General features: G+C 40.4%; 3 protein-coding genes across 3 annotated transcripts; 2 read left to right on the plus strand and 1 right to left on the minus strand.

Moving 5' to 3' along the window:
- Positions 1 to 196: 196 nt before the first annotated feature.
- Positions 197 to 2,947, minus strand: LOC106313193 (pentatricopeptide repeat-containing protein At3g26540). Its single transcript, XM_013750942.1, is given in 3 exon segments — positions 197 to 545; positions 668 to 831; positions 833 to 2,947. Coding segments are annotated over 2 exon segments (2,208 nt in total). The 5' UTR covers positions 2,921 to 2,947; the 3' UTR covers positions 197 to 545; positions 668 to 711.
- Positions 2,948 to 4,311: 1,364 nt separating this feature from the next.
- Positions 4,312 to 6,910, plus strand: LOC106318662 (inorganic phosphate transporter 2-1, chloroplastic-like). Its single transcript, XM_013756736.1, has 3 exons — positions 4,312 to 5,022; positions 5,352 to 5,543; positions 5,983 to 6,910. Exons 1-3 carry the CDS (start codon positions 4,312 to 4,314, stop codon positions 6,799 to 6,801), a joined length of 1,722 nt encoding a protein of 573 aa, XP_013612190.1. The 3' UTR covers positions 6,802 to 6,910.
- Positions 6,911 to 8,949: 2,039 nt separating this feature from the next.
- Positions 8,950 to 11,153, plus strand: LOC106313153. Its single transcript, XM_013750897.1, has one exon. It carries the CDS (start codon positions 9,127 to 9,129, stop codon positions 10,960 to 10,962), a length of 1,836 nt encoding a protein of 611 aa, XP_013606351.1. The 5' UTR covers positions 8,950 to 9,126; the 3' UTR covers positions 10,963 to 11,153.
- Positions 11,154 to 14,793: the final 3,640 nt, after the last annotated feature.

The following is a 14,793-nucleotide window of genomic DNA, read 5'->3' on the forward strand; positions in this document are numbered from 1 at the left end:
AGACAATGAATCTGAACCCTACTACGATTTGTAAATCCTGCTCTGAATCTTCAAAAAAAAAAAGTAGAATTTTCACTCATTATTTCAAGCTTTAGTCACCTTCAAGGCTATGAAGAGCGCCTGAACCGTAATAAGCCTAAATGCCTAATTTTGTGCTAAACCGCCTAATTTGTGTGTTAATCATGAATTGATAATAATATACTTCTATTCTTGTATTCATCCAAAAGACATCAGTTATTATTTACAAATGGTTCTGCATTTACATATCAAATAAAATTACATCACACTGATCTTTTTGATAAAAAGATTATCAGACTTCTCTGAATATCAGACTCTGAAAATTACAAAACAGAGATTAAACGCAAAAAAGTGTGACAATCCTCATAACAAGAACTGCAAATACTCAGAGATCAATCTTGATTAATAGCTTATATAAGAGTGAACAACTTACATTATGAAAGTTGCATGGTCAGTGGGGGATTGTATCTCTGTCATCAAGGAACTGCAAAAGGACTTGGTTTAATACATCTCTAGTATTAAAGATACTGAGAAAGAAACCGAAATTCACATAGTCAAGAATTGAGCACAAAGCACCACAAAGAACATACACTTACCAATAAACTGAACATAAGTAAAGTGAAAAAAAAAATTGAGAAATTGTGATTACCTCTAGGAGTGGCAGGAGAGACTAATGATGTCTCTCTAATTGTTTCACCTCCTGCATCCCCTTTCCTCTTCATGGTCTTCAAAAGACACCAGATTTGTCTGCAATCTTCTCAAAAGTGCATATGCAAAAACACAATCTCTTTCCTCCTCGTGATGATCATTCATGAAGCCGTTCAGCAGCCCATTCTCCTAACTTTCGCCACCCGTACTTTTTGCTCGCATCATTTATCCTTGTCAACATTTGGACAGGTGGATCAAAAGGCATCAGCAGGAGAAACTCCTCAAGCTGACGCAAACACCCATACTTGCAGTAAAGTTCAACCATACAATCATAATGCTCAACCTGAGGCAATACAAAATATCTGTTGCTCATAGAACTGAAGTACTGAAAACCGAGCTCCACGTGGCCTTCGCGTATGCAAGCTCGCAAGATCCCCAGAAAGGTGACATGGTCAGGCTTAACTCCTTCATCTTCCATAGCCATGAACAGCTCAAACACCTCTTTGCTTCTCCCATTACGATAGCAACCACGGATCATAGAGTTCCACAGCATCAAGTCCCTTGTAGCAGCCGCCTCTTCGAATACTTTGATAGCATAGTCGAAACATCGGCATTTGGAGTACATGTCAACCATAGCACCGCGTAGGACATCATCAACATCATATCCGTTTCTGATCAAGAAACCATGAGTTGCTTTGCCTAAACCAAGAGCAGGAACGTTCGCACAGCCCGCTAAGAGCGTAGCGAGTGTGTACTTGCTAGGCTTCGCCTCGAGCTGCATCCCTTCGAAGAAAGATAAGGCTTGCTCACTCCTGCCGACTCTAGCTAAGCCAGTTAACAAAGCGTTCCATGAAACCTCGTCTCTTAGCTCACTCATCTGACGGAACAAAGCATTGGCGCTCCCAAAGGCGCCGCCTTTGCCATACATATCGAGAAGCGCATTAGCTACAATCAAATTCGCATCGTAACCATGCCTGTAGACGAAACCGTGAGCTTGCTTCCCCGTCTGAACATCTGAAACACCTGAGCAGACATTCAGAATCCACACGAGAGTGACGTTATCGATACCTTCCACCTCCTTGCGCATCAAGGCTAAAAACTCCAGCGCCTCGTCCCATTTGCTGGCACGCACGTATCCACCCAACATCGCGTTCCACGAGATTATATTCCTCTCAGGCATCAAATCAAAGAGCTCCCTTGCCTCTCTAGTTATACCGTTCATCGCGTAACCTGACATAGCTGAAGTCCAGAACTTCAAGTCTTTAGACTTGGTTTCATCAAACACTCTACGAGCACTCTCCAGCCTCCCGCATTTTACATACATATCAAAGATAGAGGTAGAAACAATCGTGTCTGGCAAGAATTTGAGTTTGACAGCAATGGCATGGATCACCATTCCAACCTCAAGAGCCATGGATCTCGAACAAGCTAAAACCACACTAGAGACTGTATGATTCAAAGGTCGAACATTCAACTCTAGCATCTTGAAGAACATCACCACCGCCTCATCGTTCAACCCCATCTCAAGATACCTCCTCACAACCACGTTCCAAGAAACATCACTAGGGCTTTCAATCTCATCAAACACTCTCCTCGCATCGCTCATAGCCCCACACTTACCGTAAACATCAACAATAGAAGTCTCCAAATCCACATTCCCTGAGTATCCACGCTTCACCACAGAGCAATGAAGCTGCATCAACAACCTCAAGTCCAAGACGAAGCCGCACGACTTCAACACACCGGAGAAAGACGTCTCCGTCGCTCGTATTCCGTCTCTACTCATCCTAACAAACGTAAGAAACGCCTCGTCGTGGAGTTCGTTCTTAGCGCAAGCAGTGATGAGCGCGTTCCAAGACCCGCCGTCTCGTTCAGGCATTTGCTCGAACAGCTCGCGCGCATCGTTCGCACACCCGATTCTCCCGTAAGCTTCGATGGCTCTGTTGAGTAGGAAGATCGGGGGGAGGGGAGAGAACGTCACCAGGTGGGAGACGACTTTGCGGGCTTGCACGACGAGCGATTTCGAGGAGCATGAGCGGAGAAGACGCTCGTATAGCCAGTATGAGACTGGCTCTAGAGAAGGGAAGAGGAGGGAGACGGCTTTGGAGATGTGACCGTGTTCTAGTTGCTCGAGGATTTGGTGGGTCGCTGAGTTTTTTTCGGGTCGGGTCGAGGATTTGTTGAGGACACGCTTGCTGGTTTTGTCGCGGCTGAGAACACGGCCAACGGCGGCAGAAACTCCGGTCAGTGTCATGTGTAATGTGGGAGCTTTGGTTCCATGACCTTGAGGTTCTGTAAGAAAAAAACACAAAATCTTATAAGGTTACTAATAAAGCCCAACTTGTTTTACTATTGGGCCTTTACAATTGAAAGCCCTGAATAGACTAACATTGCTTAGATGGGAGGCTAGTTATTAGCTAACATGTAAATTATATATACAATCGTATTCTATGTATGTATGATTGGTCCATTTTTTAAAGAAAGTGAAAGTGATCTTAAACATTTTTAAGATATGATTTTCGAACCTTTTTTTTTTTTGCGCAACATGATTTGCGAACCTTAGATAAGATTCGGACCGGTCTGGTCGACATGCACTTGGTCAACTAAACATTTTTTTTATCTACCAACTCATGTGCTATATAAACTAAGCTCAATGAAATAAAAGCAGATTTGAATTTCATAAAAACTAAGTTAACAAAAAAAAACTGGATTTGTGAAGGATTCCCCAAATGAGAGAATATTAACCCGAGAAAGTTTTCCTAACAAAAGAAGAAGAAAAAAGAATCATAAGAGAAGATGGTGCCACCTAACATTAGTTAACTCGATTTATTCATGTGGTTTATAAGTTAGGTGGCATACAAAATCACGACGAACATACAAACAAATTGAAAATGATTTACAAAAATGAAATGATATCCACGTTCACGTATCGTCTAGGTTTCGTCCTAAAACATTGTGAATTGTGTTTTTTCATAAAAAGTTTTTAAGTTAAATTAGATTTGTTTCTATATTTTAGATATGTATTGTAATAGCTGAAAGGTAAAAAATCTTTTTGTAAAAATACATCACTAAACTAAAATCTGAAACTCTTTATTTTCAAGGTCAAACAAGATGGTGGGAGCTGATAAAAAAAAAACAAGATGGTAGGCATTTGTAAAAAAAAATGTGCCACGTTTATATAAAATCTAAGAAATGCCACCTAACTCTATTCTTTCATTACTACTACATCCTTTTTTTTTTGAGCAACTCATTATTACGTCCAAAGAACAAAAATTCCAAACTTTTTTTACATCCTTTTAGACTTTTAGTGGGCATTTGTGATGTCCTGAAGCCTAACTAAAGAAGCTCCCTCTCACTTCACAAGAACCACACAAATACATAACGCTTGACGCTAACACAAAGAATCATCCAAACTCAATCCTCTCACCTCCACCTCACGTTCCCTGGCCGCCACCACCACTACCAACCTTCTCTCTAGTCTCCTGAAATCAAATTCCCATTATGCAACACCATTTTCATCATCCTCAACATCACCATCATCTTCTTCATCATCCATAACCCATATCCCAATCTTTGTAGATTCTCATCATCTCATTTCCTCCTCTTGATTCCCACACACATCTAATTTCCCTCCTCTTCCCAGGCATGACTCTTCCTTATGGTCTCTCTTCGGTTAGGAACCACTCTCTTCTACTCAAGACTTCTCACCTCTGCGTACCTAGATCAGCTCTCGGTTGCTTCTCTCCCAAGGATTCTCCTCTCTTCAAGAAGAACAGTGCCCTATTCCTTTCTCCACAGAAACACACTTCTTTTCCTCTCAAACTCGTCCACCCTTTAGCTAGCTTCTCTTCTTATGCTGAAGGAGATGGAGATCAACAGATACAGAACTCTCACGACTCTGATGAAAAAGGTAACGCAGAAGCTGTTGGAGACTTCTCTGGAATGGCTAATGCCTTTCACATTTCATCCAAAACAGCGAGGGCAATCACCATAGTCATCGCCTTCTCTGCTCTCTCCTTGCCACTCTTCATGAAATCCCTGGGACAAGGACTCGCTCTCAAGACCAAGCTCCTCTCTTACGCGACACTACTCTTTGGTTTCTACATGGCGTGGAACATTGGAGCTAATGATGTGGCCAATGCCATGGGGACTTCTGTCGGATCCGGAGCCCTGACCATCCGTCAAGCTGTGATTACTGCTGCGGTTCTTGAGTTCTCAGGTGCTCTTTTGATGGGAACTCACGTGACTAGCACGATGCAGAAAGGGATCCTCATGGCTAATGTGTTCCAAGGGAAAGATATGTTGCTCTTCGCTGGTCTTCTCTCTTCCTTGGCTGCTGCTGGAACTTGGTTACAGGTTCTCATCTTATCTTTTGCTTCTTCCTCACTAGTATTAAGAAAAATATTTAGTAAATTTAATACCAATGTTCAAGAAATCAATAGGCGGTAATTCTACACTTCATATGAGATTAGTGCTTAGGCAAAAAAAAAATCAGTTTAGATAAATCGTTTCGCTTATGACCGATTTGTTTAAGACCGATTATTAGAAGATTGGTTAATACATTTTGAGGATGACAATGACAAACGATACAAATACAGAAGCAGTGTCTTAAAACAACTATGCTGAACGATATAAGTAGAGAACCTAATGCTGAAAAACGATTGTGTAATTGTGAATTTTCACAGGTGGCTTCTTACTTTGGATGGCCAGTATCGACAACTCACTGTATCGTCGGATCAATGGTTGGGTTTGGACTGGTCTACGGTGGAGCTGGTGCGGTTTTCTGGAGTTCTTTAGCTAAAGTGGCTTCATCTTGGGTCATCTCTCCTCTAATGGGAGCTTTAGTCTCCTTTCTTGTCTACAAATGCATCAGAAGAGTAAGTAAAACAAAACAAATCAATCTCAACAACCGAACTTTGAGCAGAGTATACTCATTCCGTTTCATAATAGTTGATGTTTTACCTTTGTGCACAAAGATTAAAACAGTTGCATTTAAAAAAAAATTTGTAAAGATATAATTTTAAATTTTTTTAACCAATTACAAAAAAACTGTAAAATCTAATTGGTTGAACAATTTCCAATAAAGTTAAAATTAACCTTAAACCTCAAAATTTCATGTAAATTGAAACAAAATATTTTTTCTAAAACATCATCTATATTGAAATAGATAGAGTATATATATGTAAAGGATAGATTAGTATTATTTAATCACTATATATTTTGTAACTACAATACATGCCTTCTATTCTATAAGGTATCAGAGCGGTCCGTTCAAGCCACTCTTTTTTACATGCTTAAAGCTTCTGTCCTTTGAAGTTTGTTTACAGTGCACCAAACCCGGGACAAGCGGCGGCAACAGCAGCTCCTGTCGCCGTGTTCTTAGGCGTCGCCAGCATTTCTTTCGCCGCGTTTCCTCTGAGCAAGATCTTCCCTATAGCTCTATCCCAAGCCTTAGCCTGTGGAGCAGCAGGAGCCATAATCTTCGACAGAATCATCCGTGATAAGCTCGGCCACCTTCTCGCCAAAACCAAACCACTAGACACACCGCAGAACCAGCCCAAAAGCATTGGTTTCCTCTCCGAGATCGCAGGTCCTACAGACACTCAGCTCGAGATAGTCTACGGAGTCTTCGGCTACATGCAAGTCCTCTCTGCCTGCTTCATGTCCTTCGCTCACGGAGGCAGCGACGTCTCCAACGCCATCGGACCTTTAGCCGCCGCGTTGAGCATCCTCCAAAGAGGAGCCACGGGAGGAGGAGGAGATATCGTGATCCCTATGGACGTTCTCGCGTGGGGAGGGTTCGGTATCGTTGCTGGTCTCACCATGTGGGGATACAGAGTGATTGCGACGATAGGGAAGAAGATCACTGAGCTTACTCCGACGAGAGGGTTTGCGGCGGAGTTTGCCGCGGCCTCGGTGGTTTTGTTTGCTTCCAAGTTAGGGCTTCCTATATCGGCGACTCATACGCTGGTTGGAGCTGTGATGGGAGTTGGGTTCGCGAGGGGGCTTAATAGCGTGAGGGCGGAGACGGTGAAAGAGATCGTTGCTTCGTGGCTCGTTACGATTCCTGTCGGAGGTACACTTGCTGTAATTTACACTTGGGTTTTCACCAAGCTCTTGTCTTTTGTCTTGTGAGTTTATGTTTTTTTTTTTGGATCTTTGGTTTTTTGATACAAAGAACATGAAACTGATTTATTCTACGTTGTTGGCTTCATTGAATCGAATTTAAAAACCCTTAAAATTATATGTGGAGATTATTGAAAATGCATAATACCTAAATTACCGTTCTATGCAAGTAGACAAATCATGTTATATTGTAGATAAAAATGTCGTTAAGATTCATTACTATTTACTATTGTAATCGTGTCAATTCAGTGATTTACAAATGTTTGAGGAAGATGAGAACAATTTTTGGTAGTTAAAGGTAAGAAGAAGACTAGAGCACGACGCTTGAAGAATTGGAAACTCACGTCACGTGTCTTATATCGTGATATTAGTTTGTGAAATTTGTATTTGTGAAATTAGTTTTAGCATTTTCTTACTCAACGCTGGTGTTTTCATCTCATCACATAGAAAAACGGTATATGCAAAAGCAAGTATACCCTTGAACCAAATAGAGGGTGAAATAGCTTCGTTTGTTTGAATACTAATTAACGTAATCTCTTCTTTTTGTAAGTTCAAGAGTTGGCCTATATATTTCTGATACTTCTCCTCCCCCATTTTCTTATATCCTGTCATCAGCTATTGCATCCTACATTACAACACATACATCGGCTGCACTAGGAACATCGACGGCTTTACTTCGAAACAAAAGTATCAATTTTTTAATGTTGTTGACTTTTACGTCTTTGTCACAATTTGTTTTGCACATCATCCACGTCGAGACTGTTGTCTGAACCATGCACGGTTCCTGTCAACATACCACACGAGATTCCCATGCAACATCAAAGATTTCTCAGTATCGGTCTTTTTAAGTTTTTTTTTAATCTCACACGTTGCCAAAGGTTACTTGATTAGATGATTAAAGATTTTATCATTTCTACGTTTACACCAAAGTTAAGCTTGCGTCCTAACAATAGACCAAATTTATTCCGAACTAGTATTAGCATGGGATGTTAATAGAACTAGGTTTTTTATTCATTAAAAGTTAATTTGAGTATTTGTAACTTTTTGGAAAAAAAGCAAACGAAACAAATCTAGAGCTCGTCGTTTTTGAGTGCAGAAGGAAGGGCACGTAATAGCATTTCCAACCATTAGAAATTAGGTGAAATTCTAAAAAGATAAAAAAATTAATATTTTAATTAAATAACTAAATTTTCTTTCTTTTGTTTTAAAATTCTAAAATGCTAATTAGAAAACACGTGGAAAATAAAAGTTTAGAAGTGGTTCTAAAAACCTTTCTTTTAGAACCTTTCTTTTAGAACCTTTCTTCACTCTCTATTTTCTTGGTGCGGTTTGACTTCTTTTTTTTTTTTATGGATGTTGTTGGTTGTTAGGACCGAGCATTTTTGGTTCTCTCCTCGTATTATTTACAAGTTCAGAGTTAAAAAAAATGAAACAAATCTAGATTAAATATAGAGTTTAATATATATATATTTATAAATAAATAAATAACTGCAAATTATAGTTATGCCATTTTTTTTTTGTTCAGCTAGTTCTGCCATCTTTTCTTGGTCTAATAGTTGTACCATTTTAGACTATGATTATCGCACAAAAAAATTAGGTTTTTAACACTTTTTGTGGTCTGAATTTCACAAAAAAACACAAGATTCGTCTTCTGTATATGCAAAATAAGAACCGATTGTGGGTGGATTTTTGTACTGTTCACGGGCCCTACTGATACGTTGCGATCCGCGACTGGTTCGCCGTTTATTTTTTTTTTATTTCTTTTTAAAGACAAAAAAAAATAATAATATTAATAAGACCTCTATACGTTAATCATGCTCTTAAAGTAGTGTTTATTGTGCGATCGACTTAAAAATATAATGATATCTTCAGAAAATATAATATATACAGCCTTTCTCTTTTTTTTTTCTTTTTTTTTCGTTCAAAATATACAGCCTTTCTCTAAAAAAATTACCGTACAAGCTAAAATCCAATAAACTAGTATTATTATGTCATAAAAAATGACAAGAATGTCTGTTAACTCTCGAACTACACACCACACGGGTGTTCCATTAACTCCACAAACTCTTTTTCCTCCCTTTATTTTTTTCCACGCATTAATTATTACAAAAAGACCACAGACAAGCCGTGCACCTCACGCGCCGGTCAAATCAAAAACCGTAGAAAAAAACAGAGAAGAAAAAAACGGAACTTGACTAGTTTCCCACAAAACCTTCCCACTAGAAGATAGCGAAGAAGAAGAAGACGATAACACACAGTCTTCCCTTCCAAAAAATAACATCAAACCTTTCGATTGCTTGATATAGAAAGGTTGAACCTTTTTTTTCTTAAAAAATGGAACAAGAGAGCCGAATCGGAGACGAGCTCTCGAGCTCCCTCCTCACGGCGGAGCGCCTCCGCTCCTCCGTCGAGGAAGCCAAATCCTTCAAAACAGAGTGCGGCGAGGTCGGCAAACAAGCCGATCGCCTCGCTCAGATGCTAAGGACCCTCGTCCGCCTCGTCGCCGCCTCTCAGCAGCAGGTTTACGACCGCCCGATCCGGAGAGTCGTCGCCGACGTTAGGAAGAATCTCGACCGAGCGCTGTCCCTCGTCCGCAAGTGCAGGAGAGACAACGTGCTCCGGCGAGTGTGCACCATCATCAACGCGGCGGATTTTCGCAGAGTGGTGGGCTTTCTCGAGTCCTCTAACGGCGACGTGAAGTGGCTGCTGAGCGTGTTCGACGGCGACGGCGGCGACGGAGGAGGAGGAGGGATCGTTATCTCGCTTCCTCCGATAGCTACCAACGATCCCATTCTCCCTTGGGTTTGGTCTCTTGTGGCTTCCGTGCAGATGGGGAAGGTTGTGGATAAGATCGAAGCCGCGAACCAGCTTGGCTCTCTCGCCGGAGACAACGACAGGAACAAGAAGATCATAGTGGACGAAGGTGGTGTGCCTCCGTTGCTGAAGCTTCTCAAGGACGGGTCCTCCCCCGAGGGGCAAGTCTCTGCTGCTTCGGTGTTGAAGGTGTTGTCTTGCGACGAGGATAAGGTTAGGTGTATAGTTAATGATGTAGGCGTTCCGGTTATCGTCCAAGTCCTTAGCGATTCTCCGGTTCGGGTTCAGATTAAAGTAGCTACATTGGTGGCGAGGATGGCTGAACACGATCCGGTGGCTCAAGAGGAGTTCGCTAGACAGAGTGTGATTAAGCCGTTGGTGACGTTGCTTTCGCTAGACGTCTTTGTGGACGATCTTGAGCCGAGTAGTAAGCAGCACAGTAGCATCCACTCTCTTGTTCAGATGAATAAAGATCCGGTTTCGAAAGCTTACAAGAGTTTCAAGTCTAATGTGTATAGCGAGATCGGTGGTAGTGGTAGTGGTAGTGGGAGTAGAATTTTGAAGAAGGAGAGGGATAACGAGAGCCCTGAGGTGAAACACGAGCTTAAGGTTAGCTGCGCGGAGGCTTTGTGGATGCTTGCTAGAGGGAATGTAGCGAATAGCAGGAGGATAACGGAGACGAAAGGGTTGCTTTCTTTGGCCAAGATTGTGGAGAAAGAAGATGGAGAGTTGCGGTATAACTGTTTGATGACTCTTATGGAGATAACCTCTGCTGCTGAGTCTAACGCCGACCTTAGACGAGCAGCTTTCAAGACTAATTCACCTGCTGCCAAGGCCGTTATCGACCAGCTGCTGTGGATAATCAAGGAAATCGATAGCCCGGTTTTGAAAATCCCGGCGATTCAGTCGATAGGGTCGTTGGCCAGGACGTTCCCGGCGAGAGAGACGAGGATGATCCAGCCCTTGGTGGAGAAGCTAGGTAGCAGCAACCAAGAAGTGGCGGTAACTGCTGTGATTTCGTTGCAGAAGTTTGTGTGTCCTGAGAACTTCCTATGCGCAGAGCATTCAAAGAACATAATAGAGTATGGTGCGGTCCCGTTGCTGATGAAGCTGATAAGGAACTTCGAGCAGCAAGTGCAGTTACAGTGCCTTGTTCTGCTGTGTTACCTTTCGATGAATGCTAGTAACCATGAGCAGCTGGAACAGGCTAAGGTTTTGACGGTGCTTGAAGGTGCAGAACGGTTGGCGAGTCTGCAGAATCCGGAGTTGAGAGAGCTTGTGTCGAAGGCTATATATCAGCTAAGTTTATACAATGCAGGAAGTCATAGTCAGATGCTATCTTATGCTGGTCCTTGAAAGCAAACATGGTTTACAGTTGGTTTTGGATTATGTGGTACAGACGGATACTACTCCATTGGTAGATGATTACAGGGAAAGAGCAAAAGTGAAATCTCTGGTTTTGTGATCAATTTGAATGATCAATCCTTCATTGTAAGTAAAACGAAACAAAAATGGAAAGGTAATAAAACTGGCTTTGCTCTGTGTGATTTCAGCTATAATTTAGATTTAAATGAATAAGCCACTTATGTTTATTAGGAAAATACTGGTCTATTATTTCTAGTCTCGTTCTTATTTTGTTTACTTTTAGAAAAAGGTAAAATATTTCCAATTTCACTCACTTTATGTTAACGTAGTGGCATACATTTCTAATCTTATTCACTACCTCACTATTTTGTATTTCATATTTTTATTTCTTTCTTTTTGCAAAATCGAATAAAATTTAATTAAAATACAACTCTTTTTTCGAGTTAATATTTTTTTTTAAAGAAAATAGAATTATATATTGAAAGTACTGAAACTAAGTTATATCTTATAACTTCAGCTCTACAACTTAGATTTGATTCAGTGTCGTAAGCTTTTAATTCACCAGGTTTTTGTCTTCTTTTGAAAAATTATTATTAACCCTCTTGCATTAAGATATTAAATATGACAATAATTCTTTTGTGTTAGATAGATGATTATTGTTTTTTTGTATAGGACGAATAGATAACTATTCTTGATTTCTAGTTGTTTTTTTTTGTCAACCCATTTCATTAAAGCCCGATGGGCATAATACAAGGTATTAACATTACATAATCGAGGCCCATTAGACATAAAGTACAAAGAAGAAGCCTAAAGACAAAGGCGTGATCGGTTTATGCTTGTTGTTCTTCCACGTGTCGACCAAGAAGAAAACACGAGACCACGCAGAGATACGTGTCCCTCATGCAAGACGACAATCTCGGCCGCCGTGTTTCTTCACCGCCGGGAGAACTCTATCTCGATCCTCCATCTTCTGCTTCTCAACAGCATAAAATCATGGATACCTCGCTGTAACAGCAAATACCTTTTACTCCATCTTCCGCTTCAGCCTTTGTTTGTGATTGGAATTCTTGTCTTCGACGGATGTTAACTCGGAGAAAGACCGACTTGACTAAACCAGAGACTTTTTACCGGACCGTCTTCATCTTCTATCGGCTTCACTATTGAAAGTGAAGATTGACTCCCGCTAAAAAAGATTAGGTGTATATCCTTGAAGAAAGAGAAAGCCTAACACAAACAAACGGGATCTAACCATTTGATTGCGAAAGAGGAGAGACTTCATATAATCCGATTGAAAATCGAAGCTTTATTATCAAACTCAAGCGTAGAGAAGATAGATAAAACGATTCGAAAAGCACAATCTTGAGTTGATTACACAACAAAATTGGCTTTATCGAAGAGAAAATCCGCTAACCGGAAGTAATGATCGGCTAATCCGAAAACTAAAGATCTGATCAAAGATCAGAAACAAAAAAACAAAAGTTGGTTCTCTCTTCTCAACTTCATCTCTGTGAAAGATGGAGATGCGTGAACAGAGAGAAGGAGAGAGAGAACTTCTCACTTGTTGTTTAGTTTCTTGATTTCTAGTTTCTATAGTCTTTTACGAACTTGTACAAAATTAATAATTATATGAAGGCCCGTTCTCAAAAAAATAAAAATAATAATTATTAGTATAAGATAATAATTTTCTGTTCGAAGTTGGACCAATGTACAAAACTAGCAAGTTGCAAAAAAAATGTAAAATCAATGGGTGGATATCTATTACCAGTCCGGTTCATAACCGGCTCATACACTTACAGAAAGAGACGGTCCAACCCTAGAAAGAGAGAGACGGCCACGAGACTTGGAGAGGATAGAGAAACGGTTACAACTTCCATATTTCCTAATTCGTTTATGTTTATGATTTGTAATATTTCATATTATTGTATTTTCATTTATTCTCTTGTAACCCCTATATAAAAGAAACACTTATTCATTAATAATATACTGTTATAAATCATTATGTGAATGGGCCATAACCATGACCAAGACAACGCCCGGCCGTGTCCAAGAGGAGAGAGAGTCGGCGGCTGAGGAGAGAGAGTCGGCCTATCCTTTGGCCGGCCTTAGATCTAGGATGTTTCCATTTTTCTGTTTTAGATCTTTTCCTATTTCCTGTTGTATTAGGTTTTGGATAATTTTTTTTTTCCTATACTTTGTAATCCTTATATAAGGAACCTCTATTGTTCATTAATAATACACAGATCAAATTCTCCATTCCTTTACAACACGTTATCAGCACGATCGTCTCTAGATCCCTGAGACAAATCGAAACCTCTAACCCTAAAAGCCAAAACCGGCAATCACAAACCAAAACCCTAATCTCGTTCTTAGTTCAATCAAGAACTCAGAAGATCCCTCTTGAATCCCAGACATTCTCAGACCACGTTCTCAGCTCAGAAGAACCGTCCAGCTCGCGATCCACACCCGAGACGCGATCGCACCCGACTCGATCTCCGCGCAGCTCGCAGCCGAGACACGTCCAGCCCGCGATCGTCCCATCCGCGACCCGATTGGAGTCCACAAGCGTCCGATCAATTCTCTCTCTCTATCTAAAGGTGGTCCGGTTCTAATCCCCTACAAAGCAGAGGTATAACTTAATCTGAGAACCTAGATTGATCAGAAACCCTAATCCATAAATATGGAAACTTTGATCTTGATCAAAACCCTAAAAACCTACAAGATTAAAATCGGCAATCTCCTAACTAGAAAGATAGAAATCGATTCCTTAGAACTTGAATTGATTGTTCCTGATTTGATTTTGAGAAACCCTAATTGAGGAATCGAAACCCTAAACCCTAAGGAGCTGAATTTGATTTTTGTTGATTGAATTGATTGATTTTAGGATTGTTAGATTGATTGAAGTAATCTGATCTAGAACTTGAATCCTAAAGGCCTTGAAACCTTTAATTAAAACCGACAGCCTTAGATTTAAAAGTAGAAACCCTAAATTCATAAATCTAATTGCTAAGGTTGTTTGCATTACATATGAATTAGAATTGAATTGCATTCGTATTGATTAATGAAATCGACCAGCATGTAGAAACATAATGAATTCGAATCTGATTGCATTGAAATTCATATGGCCGTGTGGCCTTAATCTCTCTATATAGGATCAAATAATAGGATTGTTCGCACCATGGTCAAATAGAATTACATGTCCGATCCTATTGCTTGTCTACCTAGCCGTGTGGCTTGTTTGTTCGTACCATGGTCGATTAGATTGATTGTTTTCTCATAGATGCGTAAGACAAGTTTGTGGCCGAGCTTGTTTACCATGCGGCCACATGATCACATTGTGAACCTAAATTGAAATGATAATGTGATTCAGATGTCGAAAATCTCAAATAGAGACTATGCAGCCCTTAATCTCTCCGGAGATAACTACTTGCAGTGGGCGCTAGATACAAAGATCAGCTTAAGGTCAAAAGGACTTGGTGATACAATCATCAAGGACAACAATGAGACCGATAAGAATCGGTACAGGGTTATAAGTATTATACGCCATCACCTCATTGAAGGTCTAAAAGATCAGTACATTACGATGGAAAATCCACTAGAGCTTTGGGATGCTTTACAGCATTGATATGATCACCAGAAAACGGTGTTACTCCCAAAAGTTAGAAATGACTGGAAGAATCTAAGATTCATGGATTATAAGCCAGTGGATGAGTACAATTCGGTCTTGTTTAAGACGGTCTCAATGTTGAGACTTTGTGGTGAAGTAGTAACCGAAGAAGAGTTGCTTGAGAAAACATTCTCTACGTTTCATTCCTCAAACATAAT

This window comes from Brassica oleracea, chromosome C9 (genome assembly GCF_000695525.1).
Source record: "Brassica oleracea var. oleracea cultivar TO1000 chromosome C9, BOL, whole genome shotgun sequence".
NCBI lineage: Eukaryota > Viridiplantae > Streptophyta > Magnoliopsida > Brassicales > Brassicaceae > Brassica > Brassica oleracea.

What these genes read in the sequence shown, in the direction of transcription:
- LOC106318662 (XM_013756736.1), top strand. Translation starts at nt 4,312, where the DNA reads ATGACTCTTCCTTATGGTCTCTCTTCGGTTAGGAACCACTCTCTTCTA. An exon ending in CTGCTGGAACTTGGTTACAG is followed by an intron (nt 5,023 to 5,351) that starts GTTCTCATCTTA and finishes GAATTTTCACAG; the next exon opens with GTGGCTTCTTACTTTGGATG. An exon ending in TCTACAAATGCATCAGAAGA is followed by an intron (nt 5,544 to 5,982) that starts GTAAGTAAAACA and finishes TGTCCTTTGAAG; the next exon opens with TTTGTTTACAGTGCACCAAA.
- LOC106313153 (XM_013750897.1), top strand. Translation starts at nt 9,127, where the DNA reads ATGGAACAAGAGAGCCGAATCGGAGACGAGCTCTCGAGCTCCCTCCTC.